At 48.6% G+C, this 20,470-nt stretch overlaps 1 protein-coding gene across 3 annotated transcripts; it reads left to right on the top strand.

Moving 5' to 3' along the window:
* Positions 1-3,591: 3,591 nt before the first annotated feature.
* On the top strand, positions 3,592-20,225 carry sp2 (sp2 transcription factor). 3 transcript variants are annotated; one of them, XM_086212434.1, is made up of 8 exons: positions 3,592-3,868; positions 7,588-7,664; positions 9,849-10,604; positions 11,319-11,537; positions 11,863-12,157; positions 15,089-15,266; positions 15,908-16,101; positions 17,034-20,225. In XM_086212434.1, exons 1-8 carry the CDS (start codon positions 3,862-3,864, stop codon positions 17,132-17,134), a joined length of 1,827 nt encoding a protein of 608 aa, XP_086068560.1. In that variant the 5' UTR covers positions 3,592-3,861; the 3' UTR covers positions 17,135-20,225. The 3 variants fall into 3 exon arrangements, with proteins under 3 accessions (XP_086068560.1, XP_086068561.1, XP_086068562.1); XM_086212435.1 differs by lacking the exon at positions 3,592-3,868 and adding an exon at positions 3,902-4,393; XM_086212436.1 differs by lacking the exon at positions 3,592-3,868 and adding an exon at positions 3,902-4,279.
* The last annotated feature ends 245 nt before the right edge of the window (positions 20,226-20,470 follow it).

The following is a 20,470-nucleotide window of genomic DNA, read 5'->3' on the forward strand; positions in this document are numbered from 1 at the left end:
GTAAACACCAGACCGGTGGATGGTGGAGGTTCAGTTCTACATCAGATCCACCAGTTAACACCAGACCGGTGGGTGTAGGAGGTTCAGTTCTACATCAGATCCACCAGTAAACACCAGACCGGTGGATGGTGGAGGTTCAGTTCTACATCAGATCCACCAGTAAACACCAGACTGGTGGATGTTGGAGGTTCAGGTCTACATCAGATCCACCAGTAAACACCAGACTGGTGAATGGTGGAGGTTCAGTTCTACATCAGATCCACCAGTAAACACCAGACTGGTGGGTGTTGGAGGTTCAGGTCTACATCAGATCCACCAGTAAACACCAGACCGGTGGATGGTGGAGGTTCAGTTCTACATCAGATCCACCAGTAAACACCAGACCGGTGGATGGTGGAGGTTCAGTTCTACATCAGATCCACCAGTAAACACCAGACCGGTGGATGTTGGAGGTTCAGGTCTACATCAGATCCACCAGTAACACCAGACCGGTGGATGTTGGAGTGGTGGAGTCTTAAAAACCTGGGTTGCTAACAAGAGTCTAGAGGAGCCTACAGAGGTCATGGAGGTCATTAAAGGTCATCAGGGGAACACTGATGCAGCAATCCCATTGGCTTTTTATTGAAGGAACCCATGGAGATGCTAACTTCCTGTTGGGCTCCAAAAATACCTCTACCAATACCTCTGCCTGGCACTGCTCTACTGCTCAAAATCATTAAACTCAAGCCGGATTATGACAACCAATGAGCTTTATGAGTCATGTGATTAATCTCACCTGCTTTATAATTAAAGCGCAACATGTCCTGGAGCTGCACTGCATTCTGGTACATTGAGGCTTCTTTTAAAACACGTTTTTTGGTGCCTGTTTTCTAAAAGATTTTCCACATTTATTTGTAGTCAACGTTTGCCCAGAGAAGGAAAGATACACCAAAGGAAAAAAATGTTCATTTTAAATTGCGCAAATGATTTTTCAGATCGTTCACTGATATCTAAGAAATGTCTCTTAATTGTGAAAACCCTTTTTCTTTAGATCGCGTGTCTTTGATGAAAGTAGTTCTTGATGGGTGCTCACAGAAAAGTAAGATCTTGAACATCTGAGAGTCTGTCACTCTCGATCTTCAGTGGGAGTGGTGTCCAAGATGTTCCCACAATGCTTTGCCCTGCAGTGTGTATATCTGCCATGGTGGGTCTCTGCCTGTGGTTTTGCTGTTGGTCCGTCCAGGTCTCTTTTGCTCAGTTTGTCTCTCGGTACTTGCAGCTGGCGACTGGCACAGTGTTTTCAGTAAAGACAAGATGAAAACAGAGTTTGGCATCATTTTTCTCTCTGAATTTTTGAAGGAGACGGATACCGAAAATGTTGAGAGACATTTATTTCAGGGACAAACTCTTGAACATTTTCAAGCTTTACAGTTAAATAGCTAAAAGAAATATAATTTTCTGTATTTTTGTGTTCAGTTATGTTGTTCTGTGCTGTTCCTTTTTAAGAAAAAGCCGGTCCTGCAAACCTGAATGCACACAAATGTGAAGCTGCTAAAACTGAGATGGCCCCTGCTCGCGCTGGAGTGATGAATGCTCCAGGGAATCTTGGCGGCGCTGCAGGTTCCAGCTTTACCCTTTTGTGGACTCCACTCGTGGAACAGCACTTCTGTTGCTTCAGAACGTCGTTACAAAAAAAGCTGTGAGAAGCAACGACAACCAGACTAGAAGTGTCCTTCTCAAGAGTGACACAAAAACAAAGTGAATCCTGAGCTTGAACTCACCAGGTGGACAGAAACACACCATCATGATCGTCCCGTGAAACTTGGACGTGGCTGTAAGTGGACTGTTGTTCTGTTCACCTTCACATTTCCTCTGGGCCTTACAGTCAGTCTGGGTTATTAGTGTGGCGCCAAGTCCCAACCAAAGTTCTGTCCTGACTCTGTCCAAGTAGAGCAGGTCCAGCACCTCCCTCCTTCAATGAACCTCCACCCAACAATTCTCCATCAGCAGCACATCCTGCAACAGCAGCCACCAGAACCTTCCTTTACCAGCAGGAAGGTGGAGCAGATCCAGGATCAGTGGGGACGGAGAGAGAGCAGGAGAGCAGGACAGAGACAAAGACACAGAATGGAGGAAGACAGAGAGACAGAAGGAGAGAGAGGGACAGAGATAAAGAGAGAGAGACAGGAGGAGAGACTGATGGACAGAGACAAAGACAGAGAATGGAGGAAGACAGAGAGACAGAAGGAAAGAGAGGGACAGAGATAAAGAGAGAGAGAAAGGAGGGGAGAATGATGGACGGAGACAAAGACAGAGAATGGAGGAGGACAGAGAGACAGAAGGAAAGAGAGGGACAGAGATAAAGAGAGAGAGAAAGGAGGAGAGACTGATGGACAGAGACAAAGACAGAGAATGGAGGAGGACAGAGAGACAGAAGGAGAGAGAGGGACAGAGATAAAGAGAGAGAGAAAGGAGGAGAGACTGATGGACAGAGACAAAGACAGAGAATGGAGGAGGACAGAGAGACAGAAGGAAAGAGAGGGACAGAGATAAAGAGAGAGAGAATGGAGGAAGACAGAGAGACAGAAGGAAAGAGAGGGACAGAGCTAAAGAGAGAGAGAAAGGAGGAGAGACTGATGGACAGAGACAAGAACTGTGCTCGTGTTTGGAAGCTTCCTGTCCAGGACACCGTGTTCTCTAAGTTCTTCGCAGTTATTTTCCAGGTTATCAAATCGAGCCCTCAGAAGATCAGCTGATTAACCCTGTTCACTGTAAATTCCTGGACCACCAAAGCTGAGACCCACTTCTGAGGTATCGGGTCCAACACGGCCTTCATGGTGACAGTAGAGCTTTGTGACATTTGCACGTCAACAGCTGTTTGGAACAACTGCTGATGTCAGCAGACGGAGACAAAGGTTCCGTACCAAAGCTTTAATCTGGTTTTGTAGTGGATGCCCCCCCCCTTCCTAATTTTAGTGACAAAAAAAAAACAGGAGAGGAAAGAGCATCAGCTTCATTGTCACGTTCCTGTTGCTGCAGGTGCGTCAGAACAGCATTTCTGAAAATTCACATCTTTAAATGCTCCATTTAACCACCTTTCATTGTCCGGGTGTAAAAGGTGAGCCGGAGCGCCACCTGGAGAGCTTGTTAGGTGATGACAGTGAGATCTTCAGTGAGTCCAATGATCGATTGTGCAGCTCTGTCCCTCTGATGTCCTGGTTCCCGGTCAAGATGGCAGGACTCCAGGAACATGAATCCCCTGGGAAAAACAAAAAGATCCATTTATGTATTCTTTTTTTGGCAATGGTTAATTTTAACTTTTTTGAGTGGATGTATTTTCCTTCCAGAATACTCCTTCAGTCAGACGTTCGTAGTTCCAGCAGTCAGGGGCCAGAAACACTCGAGTGTTCCTGTCCTGCGGTCTAGTCCCGGTCCGGGCCCGGTGGTCCCAGGTGGTCCCCGGTGGCTTCAGAAGTTTCCCAGCATAACGGACGAGCGCTGAAGCGGGCCCAGCAGCGGCAGCTCATTGACCAGCTCGGTTGTCATTCTCGCTCGGACCGACCGGCCCCTCGGAGCCGCATTGGCCGCCCGGGACGTCAGTGGAACCGGACTTGTCCGGTAATAGGACGCCAGCTTGTTCCAGGGAGCCCCGAGGAAACGCCCCTGCCGGACGCGATCCGGGCCTCCGGTTGGTGGAGCCGGCCTCCGGCCTCCCAAGAACCGCTCGGATTCGTCCCGTCGAGTTTCAGTCCCGGGGCCGCCGGCGCGCATTGGAGGCCGCGGCCGCCACTCACAGCGCCTTTGTCCGCGGATTGGTGCAGCGGCTTGGGCGGACGCCTCCTGGGGCTCGGTCTTCACGGCTCACGGAGAGCGAATGTCGTCATGAGCGGTGGGTAGGAATTAAAACATTGGTGTTTATATTTCATTCTACTCGGTAAAACACGATATTTGCACTTGGCGGAGGTGCGCGGGGGGGTTCGGCGGGAGAAGGAGGCGCATGTTGCGGGACCCTCGCAGTTGCGTGAGCCGCAGCAGCGCCGCACTTCCGGAGTAGCGCTGCTTTCAGCAACGTTATCAAAGAGTTGGAGTCGCTAACTACGCGTCAGCTAGCCGAAGATGCTAGTTGCTGCTCCGCGGTCGGTGCTACCCTGGGCTCGGATCTGAGCGTCCCGCCGTCTGGCCCGCGGTAGAATCCAGCTAACGGCTTCGTCTCCGTTTGTTCCCAGTGGAAACTACGATGCACACGGACTAAATCAGCTCAGGCTAGCGGCTGCTAGCTGCTCCAGCTCGCCCTGCTTAGGTAGATAGCCAGCGTGCTAACGTTAGCTGCTTGGACTCAGCACAGCTAACATCAGTATGCGTTGATGGCGGCTTCTGCGCCCCAGACGAGTTTATCACTCACACACTCGTCCAAGTGAGTAGCAGAGGCCGCTGTGTGGAAGTGTGTTGTTGTTGTAGTTGTTGTTGTTGTTGTTTGTGGTGATTTAGCAGTAAGGAGTGACGAGGGGCTGACACTTCAGCTACTTTGCTAGTTTGAGAAGCGATGCACTTTATAGATGAGGTCAAAGTTCAACATCTGGAGAGGAGCCTCTGCTCGGAGCTCAGTCACGAGACCGAATCCCTGTTGTTGTTTTTATTGCATAAAGCAGAAGTCACACAATCAGCAGCAGAATGTAGCCCCCCCACTCTTAACAACTTACCATCATGTAAAAAAGACAACAATAAACAACGAAGTATTAAATATTCAATGAATTATAAATGGTTACAACTGTACTTTGAGCGTCTCCTGTAGAGTATGTGACATCTGTTTACAACTTAGTACTAGTGTTCGTAGTACACTGGTGCTACCAACTTTACTAGCTGGTACCAAAGCACATGCAGGTCACAGCAGCAGGATGTGAGCCAGTGACCTTGCAGGCCAACAGATGGTTGTCCTGTTTCATGGTGAAACCGCAGTGAAGTTCTCAGTACTTTGTCTACTACTACTTGATATTTGTCAAATACTTCACTTGATGCCGTTTTGCTTGGAAAGAAGGGAACCCTGTAGTCGCACATCCAGGATCTCCACGAAGGAAATATTCTTGTTGGAAATCTTTAATGATCACATGCTGCAATTTGTCAAGAACCAAGTAATGTTAGAACAATCAATGGAACCAGAATCATGACCCCAGAATCAGGACTGGAACCAGGCTCCCGCTCAAAGTGGATAAATGAGATCACAGGCTGATCCACGTCTGTGATCTTCGTCCTGTCAGCTGATCACGCATCAGTCTTGTGCTGGGCTGGCCTGTGTGACCTTCCTACCACAACTGGACCTATTCCTGGGGGGGTCTCCTCAGACCTGGATCAGGGCTTATTCAGCTGTGGATGCATCAATACATGATGAGGGGCTTGACTGGATCCGGGTCTAGAGACCAGCAGGCCATGAACAGCATCAACGTCCTGGTCATCCAGGACCTGGATCTCCGGGAGGAGAATCTGTTAATTCTTGTGTTCTCTGGCAATCGGCAGTCGGGCTGAGAGCTCTGGCCCGCTTGTGGATGTCAGGCCTCGTGCTGCCCTCATGGAGTCTGTTTCTGATAACTTGAGCAGAACCATGCGCACCAGTGGGCTGCTGGAGGTCATCCTGGCTCTGGCAGGGTCGCTCCTGCTGCTTGGCTACTGCCCTCCTGCGGTGGCTCCTCCACTCCCGAGGGACTGGCCCATCTCCTGGAACAACGCTGAGCTAGCCAAGAACTGGCCGGAGAGGAGAAGAAGAGGGAAACGGCCTGAACCCTCCTGGTGGAGGCGGTCCCGCCAGCATCCTCACCTGTACCCCAGCTGAACCCTCCTGGTGGAGGCGGTCCCGCCAGCGTCCTCTCCTGTACCCCAGCTGAACCCTCCTGGTGGAGGCGGTCCTGCCAGCGTCCTCACCTGTACCCCAGCTGAACCCTCCTGGTGGAGGCGGTCCCGCCAGCGTCCTCTCCTGTGGCTGCGATGCTGGTCACGTCTTTCCTCGGCTCTGCTGCAGCTTCCAACGGCAGCGTTTCAGGCTTGTTGTGTTTTGCTGCTCGGCTTCTGCTGATTTGGCGGTTGTGTCTCGTGCTCCTAGCATTCGTGGTCATGTTGGGCTTTATTTGAATTGTTCTATTTGGATTCCTCACCTCTGACCTTGGCGTCTCTGGGGTGAGCAGCCACGTCTCACCAGGTGAAGCCCAGCTGACCGTTGAGCACCCAGATGGTCACCGGATGTTGGAGCTGAATTATGTTTCCATGTTTTCCACCTGGTTTCAAAAACTAATTGGTCCTCTGAAAGGGCACCAGAGCGACTGGCCTTAGAAACGGATGGAATATTGATGATGCGCGCGCTGATCAGTGGTCCAATCAGAATCCATTAGTCTTCAATCATTCTTGCTCATTGCTGGTTGTTACCATGACGATTCCCTGTCGCTGTGGTTCCGAACACCAGCTGTTTGATTTCAGCTGTTTGAATGCTAACGTAGCTTTTGCTCATCTAATGTGCTCAAGTACCACAACAATACCCTCCAAGTATTATTACTGGCACTTGTAGTAACACAGTAAGAACACTGTTTTGAGTGCTGCAGGAAACACAAACTTTGTACTTTGAGTCTGTGTTTGTTTGAAGCCACTGAACTTGGCTTGCGTGTCCTTACCTGTGAGCCGCTGGCCAGGTGAGGGCTGGCCCGGGTGAGTGAGCCTCTCGGCCTCAAAACTCCTTTACTGATGACGTAACAGAAGAAGAATAAATCCAATAAACGTCCTACGTTTCGCTCATGTCATGTTTTTGAATGAAGTCCAAAAGCACCTGTGTGGCTGGAGAGCACAGACGGGTTGCCAAACACCGGATATTTGTCTCTCACAGAAGTTTTGATGGCCGACCGACTAAATCCCCAGAAACCAGTCAGTAACTTCATCTTAAACTGAAGCAGGCAACCCAAAAAGTCTTGAACTCTCTCACAGACAATTTTCCAAGCTCCAGTTTTACTATGATTTGACATGTTGCTCACAGAAGCGAGTCGCGGTCTGACCGGTGTGTCGAGCCGTCCGTCCTTCTCCCCTGCAGTGAGTCACCTCTGGACACCTGCTGGAGACCTTGAGCAGTATGAGTGGTCGGTAACCCACCAAAGTGAATAACTGGTGCCCTCTACTTGCATGTCTTAATGTCCTAAATTGGCCAAAACCCTCTTAGAAAATAACCCTGAATAAGAGGTACAGTTCCAGATCTGCATGGCAACAAAGAACCCATCACGTGTAGTTGACATGATTAGCCTCTGTCCCTGGTACCGGAGTCTATCATTGAAGAGTCGTGAAAACAGTACATGTAAGATCTGATGGATAGAAGACAGCTCGTCTGGTTCTGTCTCATGTTCATGTTTATTCTGTGAGGAGTTGAGAAGAGTGACTGCAGCAGCTGAACCGCTTTTATTTCCTGGCCTTAAATGTTTTCTGGACAACTGTTGCTCCTGAGCGTTGCGAGAGAAGAAGAGGAGAACGTGGCAGTTGGAGCTCAGGAGCTGTGACTGAGTATTCTGAAGGAGCAGCGCTGCTGTTCTGTGGATGAGCAGGAACATCGTGGCGTTCTGATTCTGACTCTGCTGTGTTTTCCAGATCAACAGGACAATATGGCCACCACTGTTGCTGTCAGTCCCAGTGAATATCTTCAGCCTTCCACTGCTGCCACACAAGTGAGTCCCAGCCGCGTGGAACCCGCCGCTCATTCCTCTCAGGCTTGTTGTGAAACGTTGCTCAGAGAACCTTCTGCTCTGTGTGCCGTGTGGGGCTTTAATGTCTGACATGCTGATACTTCACCACCTACAGCAGGGAGCAGATATTTATTGATATCTGTATAAAAACTCTTTCATGTGATATTGAAAATTACATGTAAACATGATGAAGTTTAAGAAAGTGTTTTTCTCTCCATTTCCCCATGAATCATATTTCCTGCACTCTCCATCACCCCAGATCAACAGACTGGTATCTTTGTGATGACGATACCAACCATCGAGACTGAAATGTTGTCGCGGCTCCTCGCTGACCGAACCGTTTGCAGTTCCGTTTTTTTAACTTTTTATTTGAAGTAAAAGCGTGATGTCATTCTGAGTGACAGGTCGAGGTACAATTTTCCCAAACATGTTTGCGCACCGTCTCTGTGGCTCCCCAACTTACATTTCTTCTGATTTTTGCACATTTTTCTAGTTCAAACTCAAGAGCTCAACCAAGTCTTTTCATTCAGTGAGTTTTCCCTCGACTCCCCTGCCACCGCCCGGTGTTGCAGAATCACCGAACAGCCATTTACAGGTTATGGCTTCCTGCTACACACCCGTTATTTTGCATTATTGGGTTCCTGCTTTCATAATTGGATTCTTTTCCTGCTGCTCTGCAGGACAGAGGTGTCATTGCTGTTCTTCCTTTCTCATAATAGCTTTGTTTGGTGAAGTTGAGCTTTTCCTCCATCCCACGTGTGTGCCCTTTTTAATCGAGTCGATATGGAACTGTTTCTAAACATCTCCAGTTCTTTACGCATTCACTGGATTATTGTGGAACTTGGATTCTTGTTTCTGGGCGCGGCAGTTGTATCTGGTTTAAGGTGGCGTTGGCGTTTAGGTCTCCAACATATCACGGTTTTCCATATGATTCCGTGGCTATTAAATCAGAAGGTTAAAAACAAAAATGAATTATTGCTCCCAGGGCGAGCAAAGACAAGAATGATTTCATTTGCTCCCGACTGTCACACATCTGCCGTCTCCCTGTTTGACTTCAGACAGAAATTCAGAGCTCAGGGACCAGTGTGCGTTCCCATATATTTATCATTTACGTTGGCCCAGTAAGTATGTGATTTACAGACTTCTCAATTTTACTGAAAATACACACAAAAAAACTTTGGACATCCATAATGTTTGCGTGTTTTTCAGTCAGTAATTATCATCTAAACTTGTAGTCATACAGATCGTATTGACGTCTGTGAATATCGACAAGAAAGCCATTCCACATCTTAGTGGGTAGAAACATCAGTAACTTGATCCTCTGGGGACATGTAGGAGGTCAAAGGTCACAGCTTTGCTGCTGAGAGCTTTCAAGTGCATCTCACAATCTTCTTCACATGGAAGTCAGACACACTTGAAGGGGATAAAAGCTTTGAAGGAAAGCCAGTAATAGTTGGCTTTGGGCAGTTTGATGTTGTTGCGCCATAGCCAAGCGTTGACCAGCAGCCGTGCTCTCATCTGCAACACCGTCAGTTCCTCAGACGCCGCTTTCTGTCCAATTAATACACTGTAGTATGTAGCAGGGACCGCTAGAGGGCAGGCACGTGATCTCCTGTTGAGAGAGGCAGCTCACTGGAGAAAGGTGGCAGTTGGTGCTCGCACCAATGGGAGGACGACTGTCGCCGTTTGGGTTATTTAGGCTTCAGTCCAGGCAGTGGAGGCGAGCCAGACAAATCAGGGGAAGCAACAATGTTGTGGCTGAAGATGGAGGAGAGGGGAGGGAATGGGGAGGGGAAGGAGGGGACGGCTCCGCCAGGCTCCAGCTGTGACGTGGGTGGTTTTCCTCCATCCTCCAACCGCTTGTTGACCCTCGGTTCTCACGTCCGTATCCCGTGTAAGTAGCGTCGTTGGCTCCATTCTGTCCTTTTCTCATGATAACACGAGTTACGACCTGATCAGTGTCAGAGTATCAGAATGAGGAGAAAACTGGATTGGAACATCACTCATTCTGACATCTGACCTGTGAATAACATCAGGAGCCGCGCCTGATTCTTAACCTCCCAATCCAATATCCCATTTCTGTAGATCAGTGGTGAAAGGTTTCCCTCTCCGACTGATCCCAGTGCAGATTTTGTGTGTTGTGTCTGACGGGGTTTCTTCCTGCAGGACCCCCAGCCCTCTCCGCTGGCACTCCTGGCTGCCACCTGCAGTAAGATCGGTCCCCCTGCTGCTCAAGCTCCTGTCACGTCTCCTCCAGTGCAGCCGCAGCCTCGCAGACTCCTACCGATAAAGCCGGCGCCAATTGCCCCTGCTCCACCCAAAAACCTGGGCTTCCTGTCAGCCAAGGGCAGCGTGATTCAGCTCCCCGCTGGCTTGGGCTCCACGGCCCCCGGGAGCCCTATTGTGCTAACAATCCAGCAGAGCCCAGCTCGCACCAACACCCAGGCCCCTGCCAACATCCAGTACCAGGTGATGCCACAGATCCAGGGCCCACAGACAATCCAGGTAATGCCACAAGGGGGCCAGATCCAACTCATACCGGGCACGAACCAGGCTATCATCACTGCTCCCATGACCGTCCCGGCCCCTGCAGCTGCCACCACGCCAGTCACTCCGCAGAAGACTGTAGCCATAAAGCCCTCACCCAAGTCGCGGAAGCCAAACAACACTGGAGCAAACATGGTGCAGCTCCCTAGTGGACTCACGCTGCCGCTCAACGTGGCAACGGGGGAGGTGGGGGGGACCCAGATCATCACAGAGACCGCTGCAACTCCTCCCACTCCAGGAAAGGGTCGACGAGGGAGGAAGAAGAAAGCGGTTCTGGTTGCTCAGCCTCAGCCGCCTCCACCAACACAGGCTGCCTCCCCACCCCCTGAGCAGATGGAGACCATCCTGATTGAAGCTGGGGACAACATCATTCAGGTAGAGCTGCCGCAAGGCACCAGGATGTTTGTAGTTGGGACCGGCTTTTCTTCTGGTGATGAGCTCCAAGTGTGTTGGACCCTGGCGGTCACGAGCCCTGGTAGCCTCCCTCGTAGCTGGTGTTCAGCTGCTGTACTCAGTTTATGGTTATTAAGAAGATAAGTTAAACCTTTCTTCATCCCTCAGTGGGGAAATTGGCACTGCTACAGCAGCAGAAACAGAAGTAGCAGCAGAATATTTCTTAGTTTCTGCATCGCAGGCTGATGGCGGAATGAGACTGTAGCACATGGTGATGTCATGATGGTCAAATACTGAAGTCATGAGCAACTGGGAAGCGTTTGAGTTCCAACCTACAACACGGGAGAACACGCTCAACGCCTGTGGAACTCGCTTACCCATCTGCAGTTGGAGAGTGAGATGTTTTTTAGGGCTTGGAAATATATTTGTACCATGAAGGTACAATTACCTGCACCTCTAATTCACACGTAGGGAGCTCATGGAGTCGCAGGGTAGCGTTTCAGGCCTGATGTTTGAATGTTGTGTGGTTTCAGAACTGCATCAGGTAGTAAAAAGTGAAAAGCTGACGAGTCTGTAGTGTTGTAGCTCCTTCTAGAACCTTCCATTTATGGTCATGTGGTCACATCCTCCTGATACCAACAGAAGGTACAGTTGTCTTGAACATTCCGGGGTAACTTCTCCTGTCTTCATCTGCAGGCAGGGAACAACCTGCTGATCCTGCAGAGCCCTGGGCAGCCGGCGGTGGTGCAGCAGGTGCAGCTGGTGCAGCCCAAACACGAGTCTCAGGTGGTTCAGATCCCCCAGCAGGCCCTGAAGGTAGTGCAGGCCGCCTCTGCCACGTTGCCACAAGTCCCACAGAGACAGCCGGTCCCCTCAAGCCTACAGGTCGCCCCAGCAGAGCCTACGCCAACGCAGGTATCGGACGCCGCCGCAAAGCCTCTTCAGAACTCATGCAGCTATCCAAGTGATTACTGACTCAAATAAAAATAAACTGAGTCTTCAAAATCCTTTTGTGTTTAATCTTTTTATTTTTCACCTAATTTTCCATTTCAGATCTTCTCTGTCCCATTTTCAAAAAGAATTGTCATTAAATCCATTTGTTAGTAACGATGTAATTGAGTCATAATTTCATTTCGGAATTGAACCCTGTTTGTAATTGTAGAGCAGAAATGCAGTTTATTTCAGAACTTTTCCGATTCCATGTTTCCTTCCTTACAGAAGGTATTTTTTCTGTCCTCAGATTCTCTTTAAAACAGCCACAGGTGAGTGGCAGTCTGTCCAGCTCCAGGACACTGTCTCCACGGCAACGACACCTACATCCTCTGTCATCACCACCACCACCTCGCCAGCTGTGGGCACCAAGAGGACACAGGTGGGGGGACGGAAGGAGCGGACTCTAGCAAAAATTGCCCCGGCAGGTGGACTGATTGCATTGAATACATCGCAGCTGTCCTCAGCAGCTCAAGCTGTGCAGACGATCAGCATCAACGGCGTGCAGGTTCAGGGAGTTCCTGTTACCATCACAAACGCAGGCGGTGAGTTCAGGATTCCATGCAGAGCATGATGAAACCCCCAGGCCGTGCCCAGCAACGGCACGCCTCCGTGGAGCTACTTACTTTCAAAGAAGCTCATCGGTGTCTGTGGCTTCCTTCAGCACCGTGTGTGGTGCTGTTGGTGTTGGTTCTGATCAGGCAGAGACCGAACCGCTGCTGACGCTGGCCGTTCATTCCTGGCAGGACAGCTTACAGTCAGTCTCATCGGAACCAGCCAAGCCTGCTCTGCACTGGAGCGGAAATGAAATGAAACGAGCTGACAAACACATGCTAATCAGGCGAGGAGCAAATACATAAAATCATCCTGACTCTCACAAAAGAATATCCACCCATCCCTCCCTCCCTCCACTCATCCATCTATCCATCCACCCATCCCTCCCTCCCTCCACTCATCCATCTATCCATCCACCCATCCCTCCCTCCCTCCACTCATCCATCTATCCATCCCTCCCTCCCTCCACTCATCCATCCATCCATCCACCCATCCCTCCCTCCCTCCCTCCACTCATCCATCTATCCATCCACCCATCCCTCCCTCCCTCCACTCATCCATCTATCCATCCCTCCCTCCCTCCACTCATCCATCTATCCATCCACCCATCCCTCCCTCCCTCCCTCCACTCATCCATCTATCCATCCCTCCCTCCCTCCACTCATCCATCTATCCATCCCTCCCTCCCTCCACTCATCCATCCACCCATCCCTCCCTCCCTCCACTCATCCATCTATCCATCCACCCATCCCTCCCTCCCTCCACTCATCCATCTATCCATCCACCCATCCCTCCCTCCCTCCCTCCACTCATCCATCTATCCATCCCTCCCTCCCTCCACTCATCCATCTATCCATCCCTCCCTCCCTCCACTCATCCATCCACCCATCCCTCCCTCCCTCCACTCATCCATCTATCCATCCATCCATCCCTCCCTCCCTCCACTCATCCATCTATCCATCCCTCCCTCCCTCCACTCATCCATCTATCCATCCACCCATCCCTCCCTCCCTCCACTCATCCATCTATCCATCCACCCATCCCTCCCTCCCTCCACTCATCCATCTATCCATCCACCCATCCCTCCCTCCCTCCACTCATCCATCTGTCCATCCACCCATCCCTCCCTCCCTCCACTCATCCATCTATCCATCCACCCATCCCTCCCTCCCTCCACTCATCCATCTATCCATCCCTCCCTCCCTCCACTCATCCATCTATCCATCCACCCATCCCTCCCTCCCTCCACTCATCCATCTATCCATCCACCCATCCCTCCCTCCCTCCACTCATCCATCTATCCATCCACCCATCCCTCCCTCCCTCCACTCATCCATCTGTCCATCCACCCATCCCTCCCTCCCTCCACTCATCCATCTATCCATCCACCCATCCCTCCCTCCACTCATCCATCTGTCCATCCACCCATCCCTCCCTCCCTCCACTCATCCATCTATCCATCCACCCATCCCTCCCTCCCTCCACTCATCCATCTATCCATCCCTCCCTCCCTCCACTCATCCATCTATCCATCCACCCATCCCTCCCTCCCTCCACTCATCCATCTATCCATCCACCCATCCCTCCCTCCCTCCACTCATCCATCTATCCATCCCTCCCTCCCTCCACTCATCCATCCATCCATCCACCCATCCCTCCCTCCCTCCACTCATCCATCTATCCATCCCTCCCTCCCTCCACTCATCCATCTATCCATCCCTCCCTCCCTCCACTCATCCATCTATCCATCCCTCCCTCCCTCCACTCATCCATCTATCCATCCCTCCCTCCCTCCACTCATCCATCCACCCATCCCTCCCTCCACTCATCCATCTATCCATCCACCCATCCCTCCCTCCCTCCACTCATCCATCTATCCATCCACCCATCCCTCCCTCCCTCCCTCCACTCATCCATCTATCCATCCCTCCCTCCCTCCACTCATCCATCTATCCATCCCTCCCTCCCTCCACTCATCCATCTATCCATCCACCCATCCCTCCCTCCCTCCACTCATCCATCTATCCATCCACCCATCCCTCCCTCCCTCCACTCATCCATCTGTCCATCCACCCATCCCTCCCTCCCTCCACTCATCCATCTATCCATCCACCCATCCCTCCCTCCCTCCACTCATCCATCTATCCATTCATCCCTCCTCCATCCATCCATCATCCCTCCATCCATCCATCCCTCCCTCTCCTCCTGTTGAGGGTGGTGGGGGTGGAGCCTATCCCAGCAGCCTTCCCCCTGGACAGGTCACCAGTCCATGGCAGGGCCAACACATAGAGACAGACAACCATTGGCTCTCCCAGTCACGCCTACGGTCAATTTAGAGTCTGGATTAACCTGGTCCCCTCTTGATGTCTTTGGACTGTGGAGGAAGCTGGAGTACCAGAGAGAACCCAGCAGGAACAGGGAGAACATGGAGACTCACCCAGAAAGACCCCGTGCTGCAGCCGGGGCTCCACCCACAACCTTCTTGCTGGGGGCCACAGGGAGGACCACTGCTCCACCCACAACCTTCTTGCTGGGGGCCACAGGGAGGACCACTGCTCCACCCTGCTGCCTACAAAACAATATAATAAAGTAAAACAGCCAAATTAAGATGAGTAATACAAAATAATGATGGAACTGACAATGTGTGCACCCACCAGGGAGATGGCGCTGCACATCTGTTGCTGCGTTTAATGACAGTAAAATAAAATGAATTACTAAAATCAGTGTGGGAGGTGGCAAGTGGAATCACACATTTTATATATTAACTCCGTTACATAAACTAGCAGTGTGGTAGTGGATGATTCCAAACGCAGCAATTGACTTAACTTCATTTAGAAATGATTTAAAGTTCTTCATCTGTTCATGAGTGTAGAATTGCAGGAGTCCTGCTGCATCTGTACTAGTGTGTCTGTCTTTGTCAGGCCAGCAGCACCTGACGGTGCAGACGGTGCAGGGCGGAGGGCTCCAGCTGGCATCGGCACAGGGCCAACCCACCATCCATGTGGATCAGACCCTCACTCTGGAGCTCCCCAGCCAGCCAGGAGAGAAGAAGCGACGCATGGCCTGCACCTGCCCCAACTGTAAAGATGCTGACAAGAGGTGAGTGTAGAGCACAAGCATTTTATTGAATAAGGGCCATAATGTTGGTGGTCAAGGTTTTACCAAATTTCCTGTAAATGAGCCCAAAAGTAACATCTGGCGGGAAGTTCTGTGCTGGGTGTTAGACCAGTAAATGAACCAACTCAGGGAGGTTGAAGATCACTTTCATGGCCTCTTAGATGGTCGGCAGCTGAAGACGAGCATGGTTTTGGAGTGGTCCAAAAAATGGCAGTGTCAAGGTTCACCTGGCATGGGGATGTGACAGTCTGGCACTCACCTGGAGGTCTCCACGAAATGCATGCATCCCTTGTGGTGCATCACCCTTCTGAAATGAGCTACTTTTCTAATTTCCCCGCGTTTGTGTTCACGAGAGCTGTGGCGTAGTTGGTGATTCGTGATACGAACTAGAAATCTTTATGAAGGACAGATTCTTCAATTGATTGCTGAACTTCTCACAAACATTTACCTTGGTGTGACAAATACTTGACCAAACAAATCCAGCTCTCACACCGATTTACATCAAAGTCCTCTCCTGTTAGCAGGTACAGCTGGGAATTCAAAACTAAAGTAGCAAGAAAATGATATTTGAAATGTGTTCTTTCAGTGAGCTCTGAGTGTGTTGGTGTGTGTTCACCCTGCAGGCCCGGCGAGGTGGGCAAGAGGAAGCACATCTGTCACGTGCCCGGCTGTGAAAAGACCTTCAGGAAGACGTCGCTGCTCCGGGCTCACGTTCGGCTGCACACTGGCGAGAGGCCGTTTGTCTGCAACTGGGTTTTCTGTGGCAAACGTTTCACACGCAGCGATGAGCTGCAGCGACATGCCAGGACGCACACAGGTTAGTCCCTGAAGGCCAGTTTTAGTCAGACCAACTCGAGCGATGCGGTTCTCTGGTCCATTGGAATGGGGGCAGTGATAAACGCAGCCTGATGTCACATAAACCGGAAATTAAACCCGAAGACTTCTGCTGTCTCTCTGAGAGATTGATGGCGGTCGCCAGGACTCACCAGGAGAGGATGGAGCAAAGGCTCTGTGTCCGTGGTTTATCAGAATCAGAATCAGAATATTTTATTAATCCCGGGGGGAAGTTCTGTTGTTGCAGTTATTAAGCTCTTGAAGTACTATAAAGTAAAGTATAAAGTTACAATTACAATAATTAGAAAGTGCAGACTTAAAGTTAAGAATAAGATAAAGTGTAAGAGTAAGAATAAAATAAGAATAAGAATAAACTATTTACAAATACAGTAGTTATGACAAGAGTATTGCACAGTTAAGTATTGCAACAGTTGAGTCATGAAATCACTCAGAGGGAAGGCCCTCCTCCTCTTGTTTCTTGTTTGATGCCTGATGGGCAACTTATGATGCCCCAGAACTGCTGCGGTGCTGGATTTGGTCTGACTGAATCACGTGACCCCACCAGGTGCAGTCTGTCACTTGGTGCCAGTTATCAGAACTGGAGAGCACATGTGTGTTAGAGTGTGACATCACCCCGATGTGTTAGCAGCCCAACGCACACATTGATGAGCCCACTTTGTATTGGTAATGTCGGTGTAAACACAACATGTGTCACATAATGCTTGCCTCATGCTGCCAGTAGGTCGCACCCAGACAAGAACAGTCTCATCACGAGCATCACTTCCCAACTCTGCCTGAATCACATTTTGCCCACTATTTGCTCCAAAGACAACGTTTGGGTATCAGCCTTCCTTTACACTCTCAGCCTGAGTGGAAATCATCCCTGAACCAGTGTCTTGTTGTCTTTCTCTGTAGGAGACAAGCGCTTCGAGTGCAGCCAGTGTCAGAAACGCTTCATGAGGAGCGACCACCTGACGAAGCATTACAAGACTCACATAAACACCAAGAACCTGTGAGCGTATATGCAGACAAACTCTCCTAAACTGAAGACGGGGCTGAAGAGACTCTGGGAGTGTCTGTCACTTGTCCCATAATGGGACACGCTCCTCTGGGACTGTGTAAGATGGTGCACAAACAAATCCCTCCTGGTGGACCTCAAACTGATCCAGAAACTTTATTCTTCATAGTTTATTTTGTTTGTTGCGATCAGGGCAGAGGCCAGCGCAGCTCTGACTGAACTCTGATGAGATGGTGACGCTTTACTCAGCCTGCTTATTTATGAACTCTACAAACTTCCACCACCATAGGACCCCAGTTACAGTTTCTTCCCCAATACGTTTACTTGCATGGATTTTGCCACTAAGAGCTCTCAAAATTAGACCCCATAATTTTTTTTTTACCAGATATTTATTTTTACCATAATGGATTGGTAATTTTGTTGGAAGCTCTCTGTGTTTCAGCAGGAGTCTCTGCTGATTTGAAACTGCTAAAAGTTGAGGGCAAGGACCTAAAACTCTTGAGACTTTGGAAACCCTTCAGATGTTTACATTGGCTGTCTTTAAAGTATGTAAAAGCATACCTTCTTACATAATCCAAATAATGGTCATAATCTATTTATGTTTTCCCATTTGTTACACATTATCCTGCAAAGTAGGCTCGGCTTGGAAGAGAACAGACTGAATTTAAAAGAAGAGGTTTTAGATTTTACAGCAGAGTTATGAGGATGTGAGAAGAGCATCTTAATCTGTGTACTAATGTACTTTTTAGGGTTCTGAGTCCTTTCAACAACTGTAATTAATATGCAGTTTAGGGCCAAAGGGTGTCACCAAACTTTTAAATCAGTTTCACAATGGATTAAGTGATGAGCTGCTGGAAGTGGAGAAGAAGTAGAACTGGATAAAGTTGAGAGAATATGGTCTTCTAAAACTGAAAAGAACACCCCAGATCACTAGAAACATATTTGAATTCAATAATATATGAAACCTATTTGTTAAGGTTTTAAATGTTGTATTGGCAGTACCTTGTATTATGGTAACAATGTATTATCAGTTTCATGGATATTTGAGGACACCCCTGAGTTGTTATGTGCTGCTTCAACAAATGATTGACGAAACTTAGATTATATCACCGATTGACAACGAATTGGAGAATAATAGGAGACCTAAGATGGAACCCTGTGGAACACCAGCTTTGAGTTGATGAAAGTCTCAGGAGACCCCTCCTGTGAGTTGGGGATGTATTAAACTTGGTCGATTTATTTCTTCTTATGAGGTCTTTGGTCAGTTTGGATTGAATGATGCCAAATTTAAAATAAGGAATGATTTACTCGTGAAGATTAAGGTCAAGTCAGATTTCATTTATAAAGGCACAAGTTGTCTCATGACATTGTACAAATATAGTTGGTCCTGGACCGCCCATTTTTTCCCTGCTGTCAAGCACATGATGATGAAAAACCTTTCATGGGCAGAATCCTGGGAGCAGACCTGGACTTTTAGGAGAGCCCATCTGTCTTCAGTGGTTGGGATATTAAAAAAAGAGACAGACGTCCTTACTAACACCCTGAAATGCAAATCCCTGAAAAAATTCAGAATTAAGGATCTCTCGATTTATTCCAGTGAAGTAACGACGACAGGAGGCCTTCCCTGCTGCCGCTCCTCTTTCTGTGAGGAGTTAAAACCAGGTTTCTACACATTTGGTAATCCCTGTCGGACCACACCTTCATGGGTGCGCTTATATTCAGGGTTCAGTATTGAAATTCAACATTTTTTGGTCTGCCTGCTACTGAAAGGTATCAGCATACAAGTATCAACAATTTTAAATATCTGATTCTAAAACTTTCCTTTCTTTGTTCTTCAGTCAGATTTTTGCCAGTATTAGACTGTACAAAGTTCCTGAATAGCTAGCTGCTTTGTTAAAACTATATTTAATATTTGATATTTTTAAGCTTCTTTTGTTTTTTACCTCAACATTTTTTTTCATGGTGTTGTATTATAGAAAACATGTTTATACTTCAGAAAAGTCTACCTTTGGTACCGATTCCAGATGTCATGAAAGGCCGTGGCATGATGGTGAAAACAATGCTCATGGTACCCAGCCCTGCTAACGGTACCCAGCCCTGCTAACGGTACCCAGCCCTGCTAACGGTACCCAGCCCTGCTAACATCCAGTGTAGTTCAAAATAAAAGGCTAAGTTCCTGCTCTTGGGCTTTGATTCTGTGTTTGTAGCCTCTGCATCGCTGTAAATATGTTTGCATCTCCATCTTTTGGCCTGGCTTGACAATCATGTCACCAAATGCAAAAAGAGAGGACGATGCTCTCAGGCCTTTGGTCAGCTCCTTCCTCTCAGATGTTTTCCCAGCTATGTGATAGCTTTAATTCTAAATTAACTCTTATGAAGTTTTAATTTCGTGGATATACAGATGACCAGCACAGGGCCGATTGTACAGTGTTCACCTAAAACAAGCCCATTTAGTTTTTTGGACATATTGAATATGTTCTGACTGAACAGGTTGTGAAGCCTGAACTTGTACAAGAGTTCCTTTCTCTGACTTTTTATTCTACCGGGGTTTTAGGTCTCGTTACCGTGGTCCCATCAGGCAGCAGCTTCACCCCCGTGACTTGAGGTTTTCACTGCGGTGTGATTTAAAACTGTGACGTTGATGTTAACTGTCCGGTGAGGCGTCATGTTCTAAATGTCCAACTTCTCGATAATTTGACCAAAGAACCAAAGTCAAGTCCATTTTATTATCAAAGCACTTTGAACCAGTTTTCCTCAAAGTGATAAATCAAACTGGGGTGTCCAATATTTGGTGCGCTTGAAACGTGATGCCGCCGGCTGGATAGACAGAACCTGCTCATATTTATGTTTGTACTTCATGTTTGAATATGTATTTCCATGGTGTGTCTGCCTGACACAGTAAATGTAGGATATTAAACAAAAGTAAAGCTGCCTAGTGTTGTGGTTGGCGTGGCCGGCCGTGAAGGAAATGGCGTTGTACAGTGTGTAAGGAATAAAGTATAATGTGACATTGTATAGCTTCATTCCTGCTTTTATAAGACTTCTAGGATTTTTTTTCTATTGAATTAAAGATGCCTTAGACAGCTGCACCCAGGATTCAAGTTGTTTTTTTTAAGTACACACACAATTTGTAAAAGTCCTCATGTGTTCTCAAGTTATGTTACATGCCAATGTCAAGTGCACTGATTCAAATCCCAGGTTCTAAATTTGTAAATTTAATCTTGATAGGGATGAAAATATTTGAAAATATATTAATTTTTCAAATTAAGACATTTCTGTTGCTGTGAATTAAATATGTCTCCTTTGCCAAGCCTGTATATTGTATAATGTTCTG

The sequence above is a fragment of the Aulostomus chinensis genome, chromosome 8, assembly GCF_037954235.1.
Source record: "Aulostomus chinensis isolate RoL2024-O1b breed Wild chromosome 8, RoL_Achi_v1.0, whole genome shotgun sequence".
In the NCBI taxonomy this organism is placed as follows: Eukaryota; Metazoa; Chordata; class Actinopteri; order Syngnathiformes; family Aulostomidae; genus Aulostomus; species Aulostomus chinensis.

Bases quoted from the DNA above. Each gene is read 5' to 3' on its own strand.
- sp2 (XM_086212434.1), top strand. The intron at 11,538-11,862 runs GTATCGGACGCC...TTCTGTCCTCAG, and splicing joins CAGAGCCTACGCCAACGCAG to ATTCTCTTTAAAACAGCCAC. The intron at 12,158-15,088 runs GTGAGTTCAGGA...TGTCTTTGTCAG, and splicing joins TACCATCACAAACGCAGGCG to GCCAGCAGCACCTGACGGTG.